The sequence below is a fragment of the Schistocerca nitens genome, chromosome 3, assembly GCF_023898315.1.
Source record: "Schistocerca nitens isolate TAMUIC-IGC-003100 chromosome 3, iqSchNite1.1, whole genome shotgun sequence".
NCBI classification, from domain to species: Eukaryota; Metazoa; Arthropoda; class Insecta; order Orthoptera; family Acrididae; genus Schistocerca; species Schistocerca nitens.
Window position 1 is genome coordinate 163,903,044 of NC_064616.1, and position 18,488 is coordinate 163,921,531.

At 42.2% G+C, this 18,488-nt stretch overlaps 1 protein-coding gene across 1 annotated transcript in view; it reads right to left on the reverse strand.

Moving 5' to 3' along the window:
- Positions 1–18,488, reverse strand: part of LOC126248103 (polyamine-transporting ATPase 13A3) — a 176,701-nt gene that overhangs the window by 47,087 nt on the left and 111,126 nt on the right. The window contains exon 12 of the mRNA XM_049948774.1: positions 711–896. Within this exon, the coding sequence (XP_049804731.1) occupies positions 711–896 (186 nt within the window). The remainder of the gene's footprint in view (positions 1–710; positions 897–18,488) is intronic.

Below are 18,488 nucleotides of genomic sequence, written 5' to 3' on the forward strand. Positions count from 1 at the left end.
AATTTGTAACCATCTAATGGCAGTTTCTGTGACATATTTATTAGTTCCTCCGAGTCTAGGGATTCCTAAACTGTCAAAATAATATTGACAGCTGCTTTCAAATTTTGTACAGTTGAAATTCTCAGTTGTTCACGTAAGACAGAATGGATCCTCTAACTCAAGAGCAGAGCACATGCTAAAACTGTGGGCTGGACTGGGACTCAAGCCTGCATCCTTGCTTTTTGCAGCCAGTGTGCTACAATTGCTAATATCTGTGATGGCAGAAAGATATATGTAAATAGCACAGTTTTAATAGCAGAAATGGAACAACTACTGGAAATAAAACACCATATACAGAGGCAAAACAGCTTCAGTGGCACTGTTACAGTGACATTCCTATCTCTATCACTGTCGTTTCCTTTACAATAAATTAATGTTAATGTTCATCACAGACTTTTCGGAAGTTTTCTGAGAGATTAAAGAAAAGACTGGTCTGTACACACAAAGGGGAAATGAACACAAGCTACAGGTTAGAACAGCGTGTTTGAAGTTGCTAAGGTTTATGAACAGTACATCACTATTACAATTTACCACATCAACACTGTTACACACAATTATAGATATAAATCAAATAGTTGAATGAAAACTGGAGAGGTCACTTAACAGCTAATAATAATGTCAAAGTGTGACAAGTATAAGGTAATGCATGATTAAATTATAATAAGCCATACCTTGAGATCTAAGGGTTCACCAGAAAGTTCACCATCAATTATTGTCAGAGAGTGACATGTAGCCATTCCAAACACAAATTCATCATTATTCAAACATGAGACAGCTTTCTGAGGTGTCAAGAATGTACTGTTTTGTACTGGTACAACACCCCACATATCCAGACCATCTTCTGTCAATGTTCCTGTCTGAAAAATAGTAATAAACGTCAAGAAACAAAACACCTCTGGACCTGCAATAATCCATATTTCCTGCAATTTTTTAACATGAAGTAATCAATTGTAAGTAATAATAACAATTCATTACATAATGAAGAGAGACAAATTTATGTCTTACATGCAAATATCTGTATTGGATACAACCATACATTTCAATCTGTGGCTTGATCAACAAAAATATATTTCAAAGAAGAGTGTGTTCAAACTGCTCTCATATGTGACTTCCAAAATGTAATTTACTAACGTAATTCATTGTATCATATATACATTGTGATATTTTAGATGTGGCAGGAAGAAAGAAGGAATATTAAGAGTTAGCATCCTGTCAATGATAAGGTCATTAGAGATGAGATAATAAGTTCAGTTTGGGGAAGGATGGGAAAGGAAGTCAGCTGTGCCCATCCCAGCAATCTCCATGAAAGATTTTAGGGTAATCATAGAAAATCTAAACCTGGATAGCCAAACAAGGCTCTGGACCACTATCCTTCCAAATTTGAATCCAATGTCTTAACACTAGATAACTTGCTTCATGAGAAGTGACAAATACTTGTCTCACAGTGTTAGGCTGGAGTCAGGTTACACCACAGTCCCATTACGTTGAGTGAGTTCCATATAAATGCAGTGGAATAATATCAGTTACATACTGAGGAATGAGTGCAACATCCTCTTACTGTGTTAAATGCAGTCTGTATTATACGAAACTAGTGCATAACGAAGAGTAAGTTCAGTGGAAGACTTATTTCTGGGTTACTTTGCCACACTAAAAATTGTGACAATATACTTCCAATTTTAGTTATAATTGGTGACCATAGACTGCATGAGAAGGTACTCTTTACTGCTGATGGTTCAAAACAAAGTTTTCTTTAGATTTAATTTTGAGTCGTCAGTCATGGTTGGTTGTAACTTATTGTAGTAATGGCACATCAAGGGTTAGGGGAGAATGCTATACCTAGAGCATAATGTACCTAGGAACACACAACATTTTCTGGTTGGTATTTCAGTCTTGTGATTGATTTTATAATCATATGCAGCAATGCGCACTAGAGATCACCTTAAGCAGTTTCTGCCATTTTCTACAGTTTTTATTGTTGCTAGACATGAAGTTGTGTTTCGTGCAGCACTTGCAAATATTTTGAGTTTCATACGTGTAAGTGCTGTACAATATATTACAGCAATTTGGAATATATTATTAATTCTTTAGTTACAGAATTTTATGGTAAATAAAATTCTACATATTTTTAAAACTAGGTATAGGAGCACCATTCTGTACCTTGAAACAGAAGGAGGTCTTTTACAATGAAACATGGGACATTTGCAAATTGCCTGAGTTTCATTAATGTTTTAACATTTTTCCTGTCTTGAAAATGGGAAATTGTTTCAATTTCCAATAGCTTCAGTTGTTAAGCATATTTAACCTGTAACTAAAGTCTGATAATACTTCTGCTTAATCTGATTTCACTTACTGATGACTGGTGTGTAATTGAGTATAAATGTAATAGCAAGATCACTTAATACAGCACTGACACGATTTTCTCGACTGCAACACTTGTCAATTTCAATATAATATTTGTTCCTAGGTACATGACCATGTTGTACCTTGGAATATGTTTTTACATTTGGAACAACCTTAATTACTGGAGTAATTTTTGTTATTTCAGAAAACGACTGCAGCATATAAAAAGTGAATGCAATCATTTAAAAATGGAATAAGAAACTATATTAAACTTCTACTACAGAGCTGGCTAGAGGTGAAAGTCTGAAATGAGTACCAATGTACAACACTCTCCCCTATTTGACCAAGCCATCATCAAATTACTTGCTGCAAAACAGATGTTGAATGGCTTAGGTAATGAACATACACAGTCCAGTCACATTAATGTGATCACCTTCAAAAGCTTGAATAACCACCTTTTGCAGCACGAACATGCAGGAAGAGGGTCAGTGAGGTTCTAGAAGGTACTGACAAAGATGTGGAGCCATGCCAACTCAAGTGCCATGGCCAGTTGCACTGGGATTCACAGCTGAGGATCCATGGCACATGCAGCCCTGCAGAGGTGGTCCCACAGATTCTTGACTGGGTTTAAATGTGGCCATGGGAGTATGGTACACTCATCCTGATGCTCTTTGAACCACTAACATACACTGTGAGCTGTGCGACATGTTGCACTGTCCTGTTGGTAGATACTGTTGTGCTCAGGAAAAACAAACTGTGTGTAGTGGTGGACATGGCCTCCAAGGATAGATGCAAACTTGTGTTAAGCCACTATGCCCTTCAGAATGATGAGATCACCCAGGAAATGTCACGAATACATTCTCCAGACCATAACACTCCTTCTTCCAGCCTGGACAATTCTGATGATTGTTGCACTACACCAAAGGCCATCTGTCTGATGAAGCACAAAATGTGATTCATCTGAAAAAGGCAACCTGTCACCACTCAGTGGACATCCACTTGTGGTTCTGGCATGCAAATTCTGGTCTTCATCGCTGATGAACAGCAGTCAGCATGGGTGCATGAACCAGATATCTGCTGCAGAGCCCCATAGACAGCAATGTCTGCTGAATGGTCATTGTGGAGACACTGTAGGTAGCCCCTTGGTTCACCTGGGTGGTCAGTCGCTCAACAGTTGCACGTCCATTCACCTATATACATCTCCACAATCGTCATTTACACCTGTCATCTATGGTCCTTGATTCACCATAAGTGCTTCAGTGCCTGTTTTGGATAGTGCCGTTTTGTCATGCACAGTATACTTAAACCAAGACGGCATATGAACAGATTACAAACTTAGCCATTTCAGAAATGCTTCCGCCATTGGCCCAAAAGCAAATGATCATGCCCTTTTGTATGTCAGATTAATGGCTCCATTTTTCACATTACGACAACAGCTGCACTGTTTCCTGCATCCCGGACACACTTTATATACCCTCCACTGCTAGTGCTGCCACCTGACATTTGTGTGTGGTTATTGCACATGGATGTCCAACATAGGTGGTGGTCACATTGGTGTGACTAGCTCCTGTAATTTCAGTTGTACTAATGTGTCCGGAAGTGTGTACTGTTATTATTAGACTAAGGGAAGGATGGTCATGAAAAGGGGTAATACATACTTGTGAAAGGCAACAAGCACCACACTTGCCTCACTCGATCAGTCATGAACATTACTGTTTAACCGCTCCTGATACTGAATTTTGGATTTAAAAAAAAAGAAAGAAAAAAGGAAAGAAAAAAGATAAAAAAAAAACAGGCTGTCCCACTACACTGGGGTTTTGTTAACATTCTTCGGCTTGAATAGGATGTGGAGTGGTGATTTCATGCTTGTATGTGTAGGCTTCCACAGCTGTTGTCACTGTCAGTGAATTTATTTAGGTCATGTGATCACATTATCAATATTTAAAATCATCCAACATTTTGGACACTGTTGCAAATGGCCTTACTCAGGGTGTTTTGCTTACTGCTGAATGAGAAAAATTTTACTTCTTGTATACTAATGGAAGAAGCTATTTTCATGACTTGAACCGTTGCTATTCACAATATACATAAATGACCTTGTGGATGATATCGGAAGTTCACTGAGGCTTTTTGCAGATGATGCTGTGGTGTATCGAGAGGTTGTAACAATGGAAAATTATACTGAAATGCAAGAGGATCTGCAGCGAATTGACGCATGGTGCAGGAAATGGCAATTCAATCTCAATACAGATAGTGTTGAGGATCAGTGGACAAAGTTCAAAACCATCATACAATATGAGTTAAATGAGTATGTGCCAAGCAAGATCGTAAGAGATGGAAAAGAGCCACCGTGGTACAACAACCGAGTTAGAAAACTGCTACGGAAGCAAAGGGAACTTCACAGCAAACATAAACATAGCCTAAGCCTTGCAGACAAACAAAAATTACGCAAAGCGAAATGTAGTGTGAGGAGGGCTATGCGAGAGGCGTCCAATGAATTCGAAAGTAAAGTTCTATGTACTGACTTGGCAGAAAATCCTAAGAAATTTTGGTCTTATGTCAAAGCGGTAGGTGGATCAAAACAAAATGTCCAGACACTCTGTGACCAAAATGGTACTGAAACAGAGGATGACAGACTAAAGGCCGAAATACTAAATGTCTTTTTCCAAAGCTGTTTCACAGAGGAAGAGTGCATTGTAGTTCCTTCTCTAGATTGTCGCACAGATGACAAAATGGTAGATATCGAAATAGACGACAGAGGGATAGAGAAACAATTAAAATCGCTCAAAAGAGGAAAGGCCGCTGGACCTGATGGGATACCAGTTCGATTTTACACAGAGTACGCGAAGGAACTTGCCCCCCTTCTTGCAGCGGTGTACCATAGGCCTCTAGAAGAGTGTAGCGTTCCAAAGGATTGGAAAAGGGCACAGGTCATCCCCGTTTTCAAGAAGGGACGTCGAACCGATGTGCAGAACTATAGACCTATATCTCTAACGTCGATCAGTTTTAGAATTTTGGAAAACGTATTATGTTCGAGTATAATGACTTTTCTGGAGACTAGAAATCTACTCTGTAGGAATCAGCATGGGTTTAGAAAAAGACAGTCGTGTGAAACCCAGTTCGCGCTATTCGTCCACGAGATTCAGAGGGCCATAGACACGGGTTCACAGGTAGACGCCGTGTTTCTTGACTTCTGCAAGGCGTTCGATACAGTTCCCCACAGTCGTTTAATGAACAAAGTAAGAGCATATGGACTATCAGACCAATTGTGAGATTGGATTGAAGAGTTCCTAGATAACAGAACGCAGCATGTCATTCTCAATGGAGAGAAGTCTTCCGAAGTAGGAGTGATTTCAGGTGTGCCGCATGGGAGTGTCATAGGACCGTTGCTATTCACAATATACATAAATGACCTTGTGGATGACATTGAAAGTTCACTGAGGCTTTTTTGCAGATGATGCTGTGGTGCATCGAGAGGTTGTAACAATGGAAAATTGTAATGAAATGCAGGAGGATCTGCAGCGAATTGACACATGGTGCAGGGAATGGCAATTCAATCTCAATGTAGACAAGTGTAATGTGCTGCGAATACATCGAAAGATAGATCCCTTATCATTTAGCTACAAAATAGCAGGTCAGCAACTGGAAGCAGTTAATTCCATAAATTATCTGAGAGTACGCATTAGGAGTGATTTAAAATGGAATGATCATATAAAGTTGATTGTCGGTAAAGCAGATGCCAGACTGAGATTCATTGGAAGAGTCCTAAGGAAATGTAATCCGAAAACAAAGGAAGTAGGTTACAGTATGCTTGTTTGCCCACTGCTTGAATACTGCTCAGCAGTCTGGGATCCGTACCAGATAGGGTTGATAGAAGAGATAGAGAAGATCCAACGGAGAGCAGCGCGCTTTGTTACAGGATCATTTAGTAATCGCGAAAGCGTTACGGAGATGATAGATAAACTCCAGTGGAAGACTCTGCAGGAGAGACGCTCAGTAGCTCGGTACGGGCTTTTGTTAAAGTTTCGAGAACATACCTTCACCGAAGAGTCAAGCAGTATATTGCTCCCTCCTACGTATATCTCGCAAAGAGACCATGAGGATAAAATCAGAGAGATTAGAGCCCACACAGAAGCATACCAACAATCCTTCTTTCCACGAACAATACAAGACTGGAATAGAAGGGAGAACCGATAGATGTACTCAGGGTACCCTCCGCCACACACCGTCAGGTGGCTTGCGGAGTATGGATGTAGATGTAGATGTAGATAGGGTATTGAGGATGAGGAAGGGACGGGGGATGGGGGAGGGGGGGAGGGGGGGGGACTGGGACTGTTGGGCATCATTTATTGGTGTTTACTTTATGTCTTGTTATTGGTAGAAATGGACTTACTTGTTTTCTGTTTGCTTTATTTCTTGCCATTGGCACAAATAAGTGAATGGGAAATGGTCGGCAGTTGTGACGTAGTGCTGTTTTATTGCTGCCTCATGGCGGCTGAGGGGTGCCAGTATTCTGTGTACCTATGGCTGCTGTGATCTCCCAATTACCTGTGTGAGCTCCTTTGTTTGAGCTGTTATCCCATAGCACTGTTACTTCTGGCAACCAAGATGCTGAAAATCTGTCCTGTCTTCTCTATTCAGGTTAAAGGGTCACTTGGCTATTTCTACTGCCTCTCTAACCTTCTGCACAAGGTACGTGGCTGTTTTCTTAGAATGTGGGCTTCTTCAAATATTACTTTTATGCCACACTTGTCCTGGTGTTCAACCACCACTGACTTGGAGTGTTATCTTAAGACAAATGTATCTTTCATGTTAAGACACCTGTGTGCTAATTGGTCACCCTGCCTTGCATACATACACTAGATCACATTTGCAGTCGATTTCATAGACTCCAGCAGTATGTAGCATGTCAACTGCATCTTTTGTTGAACCAAGACATCTTTTACTTCATTGCTCTTTGGAAAATTGGCTTGATACCTACTCGGCAGAGAGTTTTGCCCACATGTTCGGCAACCCCTTGTATGTATGGCAATAGGGCACTGTTTTGTGCTTCCTATTGCTCTCTCCTTCTACTTTTGTCTTCATCATTTGTTGCCATAATTTTGCCTAACATCTTCATCCCATAACTGCTGGCTCCAAAGATGAACCCAAAATTTCCTAGTTCTGCCTTCAGATGTTCTTCATTGCTGATCCTATGGGACCTCTTGGTTAACGTGTACAGGGTTTTTTCTCCCCATAGGGTGATGGTGGAAGGAGGCATATAGGTACCTGTCCACGCTGGTGGTTTTTCTACCTACACTGTGGATACGTTTACCATTAGGCTTTCGATAAACTTCGATGTCAAGGAAGGGCAGCACCTCAGTCTTTTCTGTCCCCATAGTAAACTGGATTTTGCTGTGCTGCTGATTGAGGTGTTGGTGGAAGTTCTGTACCTCTTCTCCTCCATGTGTCCAGACAACAATGACGCACTTATTAAAATATTCCAAGCTATTATGCCAAAGTCAGATGACTTTCATGTTGGAACCAAACATTTCGTCCCCATCTACAGGAGACACCTACAAGGGGTTTTTAGCTTTTCAAATGTCTGACACACAAACTGGCTCACTATTGAATACAGTAAAGCACACTCCCACACAGAAGCATGAAGTCACATGTTTCAAAAACTCGAGCACAATTGGTCATTGTCGGCTCCTGTCATCAACTACTGCAGTCACCGTACGGTGGAAGATGGGTACACATCTTTTGCAGGTCTGGAATCCAGATATTATCCAGTTTCACACCCTTCTCCTTCCAATTAAAATTATTAGGGTGTTTAGTAATCTCTATTGTCTCTCTGTACAGTCTCTCATAATACCGAGTTTGTTTGCATGGCCATCCTCCACAGAAAGCACAGAAATATTTGTTTTGTAAATAAAAAATGCCTTCTCTTGCTGCACTGTGTTTTATTCTCCCAGACGCATTTCACCTTTTCTAACTCTAAGGCACCACCATCAGCAGAATCTATACAGTTATGATATATTTTAATTTTGATATGTATTATTTGTGGATTATAAAACAGTTCACTTCTCGCTTTTTATGTAAATAAGTGATTACTTACAGTTCTTCGTGTTTTTAGTTGGCATCTGCATTTCCTCTCATCTGGTCACATGCTGGAGGTCACACTACTGCTCTATTTATGAAACATAAGCATTATGTTTCGTAAATAGGCCAGATGAGAGGAAATGTAGGTACCAACTCAAAATGTTAAGAACTGTAAGTAATCACTTACTTACTTAAAAAGCGAGAAGTGAACTGTTTTATAATCTATGAATAATACATACCAAAAGAAAGTGTATCATAATTGTATCATTATAGATCCCACCAATGAGGCCTTAAAGAGAAAAAAGGTGAAACGCACCTGGGAGAATAAAATACAGTGTGGCAAGAGAAGGCATTTTTTTTATTTACAAAACAAATATTTCATACTACCACTTGTGTCTGCCAGTACCTGAGTCTTATCATATCATATCCAGTTGTCTCCTGGCTGCAAATCATGTTCCGCAACAGCTGATCTGCCTGTTTCTCACCTTTTAGCATCTGCCTTTCCTACAATTAACTTCATGTGGCCACTCCACTTCAGATCATTCTGGATAGTTACTCTTAGGTATTTAATGGTTGTTACTGTTTCCACCCCCCCCCCCACCCCCCCCATAAACCATGGACCTTGCCGTTGGTGGGGAGGCTTGCGTGCCTCAACGATACAGATAGCAGTACCGTAGGTGCAACCACAATGGAGGGGTACCTGTTGAGAGGCCAGACAAACGTGTGGTTCCTGAAGAGGGGCAGCAGCCTTTTCAGTAGTTGCAGGGGCAACAGTCTGGATGATTGACTGATCTGGCCTTGTAACACTAACCAAAATGACCTTGCTGTTCTGGTACTACGAACGGCTGAAAGCAAGGGGAAACTACAGCCGTAATTTTTCCGAGGGCATGCAGATTTACTGTATGATTAAATGATGATGGTGTCCTCTTGGGTAAAATATTACGGAGGTAAAATAGTCCCCCATTTGGATCTCCGGGCAGGGACTATTCAAGAGGACGTTGTTATCAGGAGAAAGAAAACTGACATTCTACAGATCGGAGTGTGGAATGTCAGATCCCTTAATCGGGCAGGTAGGTTAGAAAATTTAAAAAGGGAAATGGATAGGTTAAAGTTAGATATAGTGGGAATTAGTGAAGTTCAGTGGCAGGAGGAACAAGACTTTTGGTCAGGTGAATACAGGGTTATAAATACAAAATCAAATAGGGGTAATGCAGGAGTAGGTTTAATAATGAGTAAAAAAATAGGAGTGCGGGTAAGCTACTACAAACAGCATAGTGAACGCATTATTGTGGCCAAGATAGACACGAAGCTCACGCCTACTACAGTAGTACAAGTTTATATGCCAACTAACTCTGCAGATGACAACTAAATTGATGAAATGTATGATGAGATAAAATAAATTATTCAGATAGTGAAGGGAGACGAAAATTTAATACTCATGGGTGACTGGAATGCAAGAGTAGGAAAAGGGAGAGAAGGAAACATAGTAGGTGAATATGGATTGGGGCTAAGAAATGAAAGGGGAAGCCGCCTGGTAGAATTTTGCGCAGAGCATAACTTAATCATAGCTAACACTTGGTTTAATAATCATGAAAGAAGGTTGTACACATGGAAGAACCCTGGAGATACTAAAAGGTATCAGATAGATTATATAATGGTAAGACAAAGATTTAGGAACCAGGTTTTAAATTGTAAGACATTTCCAGGGGCAGATGTGGACTCTGACCACAATCTATTGGTTATGAACTGTAGATTAAAACTGAAGAAACTGCAAAAAGGTGGGAATTTAAGGAGATGGGACCTGGATAAACTGAAAGAACCAGAGGTTGTACAGTGTTTCAGGGAGAGCATAAAGGAACAATTGACAGGAATGGGGGAAAGAAATACAGTAGAAGAAGAATGGGTAGCTTTGAGGGATGAAATAGTGAAGGCAGCAGAGGATCAAATAGGTAAAAAGACCAGGGCTAGTAGAAACCCTTGGGCAACAGAAGAAATATTGAATTTAACTGATGAAAGGAGAAAATATAAAAATGCAGTAAATGAAGCAGGCAAAAAGGAATACAAACGTCTCAAAAATGATATCGACAGGAAGTGCAAAATGGCTAAGCAGGGATGGCTAGAGGACAAATGTAAAGATGTAGAGGCTTATCTCCCTAGGGGTAAGATAGATACTGCCTACAGGAAAATTAAAGACACCTTTGGAGAAAGGAGAACCACTTGCATGAATATCAAGAGCTTTGATGGAAACCCAGTTCTAAGCAAAGAAGGGAAAGCAGAAAGGTGGAAGGAGTATATAGAGGGTCTATACAAGGGTGATGTACTTGAGGACAATAGTATGGAAATGGAAGAGGATGTAGATGAAGATGAAATGGGAGATATGATATTGCGTGAAGAGTTTGACAGAGCACTAAAAGACCTGAGTCGAAACAAGGCCCCCCGAGTAGACAACATTCCATTAGAACTACTGACAGCCTTGGGAGAGCCAGTCCTGACAAAACTCTACCATCTGGTGAGCAAGATATATGAGAAAGACGAAATACCCTCAGACTTCAAGAAGAATATAATAATCCCAATCCCGGAGAAAGCAGGTGTTGACAGATGTGAAAATTACCGAACTATCAGTTTAGTAAGTCACAGCTGCAAAATACTAACGCAAATTCTTTACAGACAAATGGAAAAACTGATACAAGCCGACCTCGGGGAAGATCAGTTTCGATTTCATAGAAATGTTGAAACACATGAGACAATACTGACCTTATGACTTATCTTAGAAGAAAGATTAAGGAAAGGCAAACCTACGTTTCTAGCATTTGTAGACTTAGAGAAAGCTTTTGACAATGTTGACTGGAATACTCTCTTTCAAATTCTGAAGGTGGCAGGGGTGAAATACAGGGAGCGAAAGGCTATTTACAATTTGTACAGAAAGCAGATGGCAGTTATGAGTCGAGGGACATGAAAGGGAAGCAGTGGTTGGGAAGGGAGTGAGACAGGGTTGTAGCCTATCCCTGATGTTATTCAATCTGTATATTGTGCAAGCAATAAAGGAAACAAAAGAAAAGTTCGGAGTAGGTATTAAAATCCATGGAGAAGAAATAAAAACTTTGAGGTTCGCCGATGACATTGTAATTCAGTCAGAGACAGCAAAGGACTTGGAAGAGCAGTTGAACGGAATGGACAGTGTCTTGAAAGGAGGATATAAGATGAACATCAACAAAAGCAAAACGAGGATAATGTAATGTAGTCGAATTAAGTTGGGTGATGCTGAGGGAATTAGATTAGGAAATGACACGCTTAAAGTAGCAAAGGAGTTTAGCTATTTGGGGAGCAAAATAACTGATGATGGTCAAAGTAGAGAGGATATAAAATGTAGACTGGCAATGGCAAGGAAAGCGTTTCTGAAGAAGAAAAATTTGTTAACATCGAGTATAGATTTAAATGTCAGGAAGTCGTTTCTGAAAGTATTTGTACAGAGTGTAGCCATGTATGGAAGTGAAACATGGACGAGATAAATAGCTTAGACAAGAAGAGAATAGAAGCTTTCAAAATGTGTTGCTACAGAAGAATGCTGAAGATTAGATGGGTAGATCATATAACTAATGAGGAGGTATTGAATAGAATTGGGGAGAAGAGGAGCTTGTGGCACAACTTGACTAGAAGAAGGGATCGAATGGTAGGACATGTTCTGAGACATCGAGGGATCATCAATTTAGTATCAGAGGGTAGCATGGAGGCTAAAAATCGTAGAGGGAGACCAAGAGATGAATACACTAAGCAGATTCAGAAGGATGTAGGCTGCATTAGGTACTGGGAGATGAAGAAGCTTGCACAGGATAGAGTAGCATGGAGAGTTGCATCAAACCAGTCTCAGGACTGAAGATGACAACAACAATAACAACAACTGTTTCCAGTGATTTTTCATTACAAAGATAATAAATTGCCTTAAGTGGTCACCATAGCTGACTACCACACAGAGGACCCTGGTTCAATTCCTGGTAGTGACAGGAGTTTTATTAGGTGGAAGGAGTGGAACAGGGTGCACTCAGTCCCGTGATGCCAACTGAACAGCTACTTGACTGAGTAGTAGCAGCTCCAGGTCACAAAGACTGATAATGGCCAGGAGAGCAGTGTGCTGAACCCCACACCCCTCCATACTGCATCCAGACGCCACTGATGGATATCCAGTAAAAATGGGCTTTAAATTACATACCTTAAGAGCTATGAGCACTTGTTCATATTTGCTACTGTGGAACACATCGCTTCTGATGAAAAAGTTCTCATAGTTCTTATGATATCCATTTTACAGCCCATGTTTACTTGACAATTTTTTATTGTTTTGATCCATAGTACCACCTCCCAAAATATAGAAAAGGTCTGTTAAATGCGAACAAACTTGAAAAAACAATTGAAGATGAGATTTAACATACGAAACTGCAAGATGAATTTGACAGAACACAGTTGATACAAGGCCTGTGAAGTAGACGACATTCCCTCAGGATTATTGAGGTCCTTTGGAGTATAACAAAACTGTTCCACTTGGTATGCAAATTAATGAGACAGGAAATACATCCTCAGACTTCAAGAAGCATGTTTTAGTGTTTTGAATGGTAGGCTGCTAGCAAATATTGATAAGTTCTGAGTAGCTTGAAATTCACACTTTATTAACACAGCTCAGAAAGAATTACATTCAACATAAGGTAGTTTCTGAATGGTAACCTTCTGAATAGTACAACTGAATGGGATTCTTCTGACCTGGTTATGCTGCAGATGAGGAAGAGCTGTGTTAACTGACATCCACAGAGAATTAGTGATTCCCCTGGGCGATGTACGCTGCCCCTGGAGTGTGGGCCCCAAGGTTGTGAAGTGGTTTGTGGAGAGGGAATGGATGAAGAGAGCATGGCCTGAAAATGAGAACAAAAGCGCAAGACTGTCGTGGGGGTGATGAGGGTACAAAATGTTGTGCTGCCATCATAAGGGAGGCCGGTCATGGCTTAATCTCCTTGGCAAAGGTGCAAGGCATGGGGGTAGCATCAGGCATCACTGGGAAGAGTGGCAGGAGAGGTGAGGATCCGGGACAGGGAGGAGAATGCACCTGGAGGATGGGGACTGGTGCCCGGGGCACCACATTCATCTACATCTACATCTACATCTATACTCCGCAAGCCACCTGACGGTGTGTGCCGGAGGGTACAATGAGTACCTCTATCGGTTCTCCCTTCTATTCCAGTCTCGTATCGTTCGTGGAAAGAAGGATTGTCGATATGCTTCTGTGTGGGCTCTAATCTCTCTGATTTTATCCTCATGGTCTCTTCGCGAGATATACGTAGGAGGGAGCAATATACTGCTTGACTCTTCGATGAAGGTATGTTCTCGAAACTTTAACAAAAGCCCGTACCGAGCTACTGAGCGTCTCTCCCGCAGAGTCTTCCACTGGAGTTTATCTATCATCTCCGTAACGCTTTCGCGATTACTAAATGATCCTGTAACGAAGCGTGCTGCTCTCCGCTGGATCTTCTCTATCTCTTCTATCAACCCTATCTGGTACGGATCCCACACTGCTGAGCAGTATTCAAGCAGTGGGCGAACAAGTGTACTGTAACCTACTTCCTTTGTTTTCAGATTACATTTCCTTAGGACTCTTCCAATGAATCTCAGTCTGGCATCTGCTTTACCGACAATCAACTTTATATGATCATTCCATTTTAAATCACTCCTAATGCGTACTCTCAGATAATTTATGGAATTAACTGCTTCCAGTTGCTGACCTGCTATATTGTAGCTAAATGATAAGGGATCTTTCTTTCTATGTATTCGCAGCGCATTACACTTGTCTACATTGAGATTCAATTGCCATTCCCTGCACCATGCGTCAATTCGCTGCAGATCCTCCTGCATTTCAGTACAATTTTCCATTGTTACAACCTCTCGATACACCACAGCATCATCTGCAAAAAGCCTCAATGAACTTCCAATGTCATCCACAAGGTCATTTATGTATATTGTGAATAGCAACGGTCCTATGACACTACCCTGTGGCACACCTGAAATCACTCCTACTTCGGAAGACTTCTCTCCATTGAGAATGACATGCTGCGTTCTGTTATCTAGGAACTCTTCAATCCAATCACACAATTGGTCTGATAGTCCATATGCTCTTACTTTGTTCATTAAACGACTGTGGGGAACTGTATCGAACACCTTGCGGAAGTCAAGAAACACAGCATCTACCTGTGAACCCGTGTCAATGGCCCTCTGAGTCTCGTGGACGAATAGCGCGAGCTGGGTTTCGCACGACCGTCTTTTTCGAAACCCATGCTGATTCCTACAGAGTAGATTTCTAGTCTCCAAATAAGTCATTATACTCGAACATAATTCGTGTTCCAAAATTCTACAACTGATCGACGTTAGAGATATAGGTCTATAGTTCTGCACATCTGTTCGACGTCCCTTCTTGAAAACGGGGATGACCTGTGCCCTTATCCAATTCTTTGGAACGCTACGCTCTTCTAGAGACCTACGGTACACCGCTACACGAAGGGGGGCAAGTTCCTTCGCGTACTCTGTGTAAAATCGAACTGGTATCCCATCAGGTCCAGCGGCCTTTCCTCTTTTGAGTGATTTTAATTGTTTCTCTATCCCTCTGTTGTCTATTTCGATATCTACCATTTTGTCATCTGTGCGACAATCTAGAGAAGGAACTACAGTGCACTTTTCCTCTGTGAAACAGCTTTGGAAAAAGACATTTACTATTTCGGCCTTTAGTCTGTCATCCTCTGTTTCAGTACCATTTTGGTCACAGAGTGTCTGGACATTTTGTTTTGATCCACCTACCGCTTTGACATAAGACCAAAATTTCTTAAGATTTTCTGCCAAGTCAGTACATAGAACTTTACTTTCGAAGTCACTGAACGCCTCTCGCATAGTCCTCCTCACACTACATTTCGCTTCGCGTAATTTTTGTTTGTCTGCAAGGCTTAGGCTATGTTTATGTTTGCTGTGAAGTTCCCTTTACTTCCGCAGCAGTTTTCTAACTCTGTTGTTGTACCATGGTGGCTCTTTTCCATCTCTTACGATCTTGCTTGGCACAGGTGATGAAAAAGGCTCATGACCGAAGGGCAGAGATGGGACCTGGGTTGGCGGAGGCATTGTAGGCACTGAAGACTTGCAGGAAGAGCAGAACAGCAAGATGAGGAACACAACAGTGGGCCTGTGGTGGCGGACTTCCTGTGGGTCTCAAAGTAGTGCGTGAGGAGCATTATGAGAGGGAGGGCTGTTTGGAGGTAGAAAAGCTGAGATGTGAGGTATGCTGGACAATGAAAGGAGGGCCAGTAGCGAAGCCCAGAGTGGCCAGAAGGTCATTGCCATGGCATGCATGGGTGCACTGGAGGAAGCACAGAAACCGGCACATAGTCGTAAGTCAGACAGAAGACAGGAGGTACGGACTGTTGCAACACCCTCATAAGGGAGGTCAGCCACAGCTACACCTTCAAGGTGAAGATGTGAAGCACACAGGGGACGGCTTGACGGGCTCAGTCAAAGGGGGGTTGCATCTGGATGATGCGACTATGATGGTGGAAAAAGAGCCATCCATTGTGTGTTGATATTGCCTGCATGGAAGAAGGGAGTGGTCATACCACTAGAGAAAGTTATGGAGCCAGCACAATGTCACATGGAACCCAGACATGAAATGGCACAAAGTGCTAAACCACCCATGTGAGGAAGGCCGGCTATGGCAGTACCTTCATGGCAAAGGCACAATGCACAGTGGTAGCATCGGATGAGGCTGGAAGTTCAGATGCTGGGATTGGGAATGTTGACTGTACGCTCATTGTCATTCGATGTGCTGCACCACACTTGTACAGAAGGCTGTCCGTGGCTGCATCATCACAGGAGCAGCTTCAGGTGCCCCTCAGGTGAGAACAGTAGTCAGGTGATGGATGAGCCCTGATGCTGTGTGAAGAAGGTCGACTACGGCTGCATCCCACAGGCACAAAGTGCAGGAGCAGCGTCAAGTGCTGCTGATGGAGGGGCAGGAGGACTGCAGATGTGAACTTTGGTGCTGACTAGTGTGGTGTGCCACTCTCACGAGGAGAATCGACCGTAGCTCCATCTTCTTACCGAAGGTGTGAAGCACCAGGTGCACCGTCGGGCTTGTGGCCACAGGAGGGCAGCGGTCAGCTAGTAGATGAGGTCCACTGGAGTGGGATCCACACTGCTAAGTGATATGTCTAGGGCTGTACCACCTTTGTGAGGAAAGTTGTCCACGGCTGCATCTTCTCGGTGATGGTGCGAAGCGGCAACACAATATCGGGCAAAGCTGAGGGAAAGGGCGAGGACCGGGAGTGGGGGTGGAGAGAGGAGGGGGTGGGGGGGGGGGGGGAGTAGTCAGGTAGGGCAACGATGGCAAACGACCCCTGGTGCTGCAAATTTTTTAGAAACTTATCCTCATCAACAACTTTTGGGCTGGAGCAATGCTACCCTCGAGAAAAGGTCTGGTCGTGGCTCTAATGTGTGGAGCAGTGGAAGCAGCGTTGGACATAGCTGCAGGGGAGGTCGCGACTGAGTGGCGGATAAGATCACGTGCTGCATTTATCCAACTTCATCCTCACTGTCAATTTTAGTGTCCTGATTGTTAGGCTGCATGCAAGTAATGACGATTTCCCAAATAGCATGAAAGTAACACTTTATTAACACAGTGTGGAAAGGACAAAGTTCAACATAACATAGTTTCTGAAGGGTACAATGAAAGGGATCCTCCTGACCTGGTAATATGGCACAGCCAAGGGTCCATTGTGGCCTGGGTCATGACACAGGTTTTGATGCTAGTCGACTGTGATGTGGGTCATGAGGGTAACTGCGATAGGTACTGAGTCTGAGGAAAGTCAGTGTGGGATGGTGGTAGGTCAGTGCTGGATAGGTTAAGACCCAAAAAATTACAACTGGCAAATCAATGCATCACAGCTGATGTGAGCTCCAAATGATGGGCCGTGACACAGGCATCAAGATTGGAGCATGAGCTGGTGTACTGCTGCCTGCTTGCAGTCGAGGGCATCTTTATAGGCAGTGGGCAGAAGGATATTGTGCAGTGCTCAATGAGCACATCATGGAGGATGCAACATAGTCCCTGTGATGGCAGAACTGCTGTCACCAATGTGCACGCTACTTGATAGTGAGACTGGAACCCTTGGTGGCACCTAGCAGAGGTCAGTATATTACAGGTGTATTACAGATTGTCTGCAGTAACATTTCCATGACACGCAGTGTACTAGTGATGCCTGGTGCATGACTGTCTCCAGTGGAGGAGTGCCTACAGTACTGGAGCACACTACCTGCTGGTTGTGGGCAGGTTTGATTTTTAAAGGGTGGTCATCGGTCCGCAGGCATTGTGCTGGAAGCTGAAGTGACCAGAGAATGGCCAAGTACATGGCAAATGTAATAATTCCAGTTCCAAAAGAAGTAGTGACAGGTATGAATATTACAGAACTATCTGTTCAGTAAGTTATTATTACAAAATACTGACACAATTTATTTACAAAAGAATGGAAAGACTGGTAGAAGCTGACATCAGTGAAGATCAGTTTGGGCTCTGGTAAAATGTGGCAACACAAGAGGCAATACTTATGTTAGAAAACTGACTGAAGCATTTACAAATTTAGTTAAGACTTTCAACAAGTCAACAGGAATACACTTTTTGTAATTGTGAAGGCATCAGGGGTAAAATATTGGAAGCAAAAAGTTATCTACAACTCGTACAGAAACCAGATCACAGTTATAAGAGTTGAAGAACATGAAAAGGGGGCAGAAGTTGAGATGGAGTTGTAGCCTACCCCCAATGTTACTCAATCTGCACACTGAGCAAATGTTAAAGGGAATTAATAAGAAATTTGGAAAAGGGAGAAGAAGTTAAAACTCTATGGTCTGCTGACTTGCCCACAAATGACATAGGTGCTAGGTTTGAGACCCAGTCCTGCACACAGTTTTGATCTGCCAGGAAGTTGTGACACTGTCATTCTTTCAGTGGCAGCTAAGGA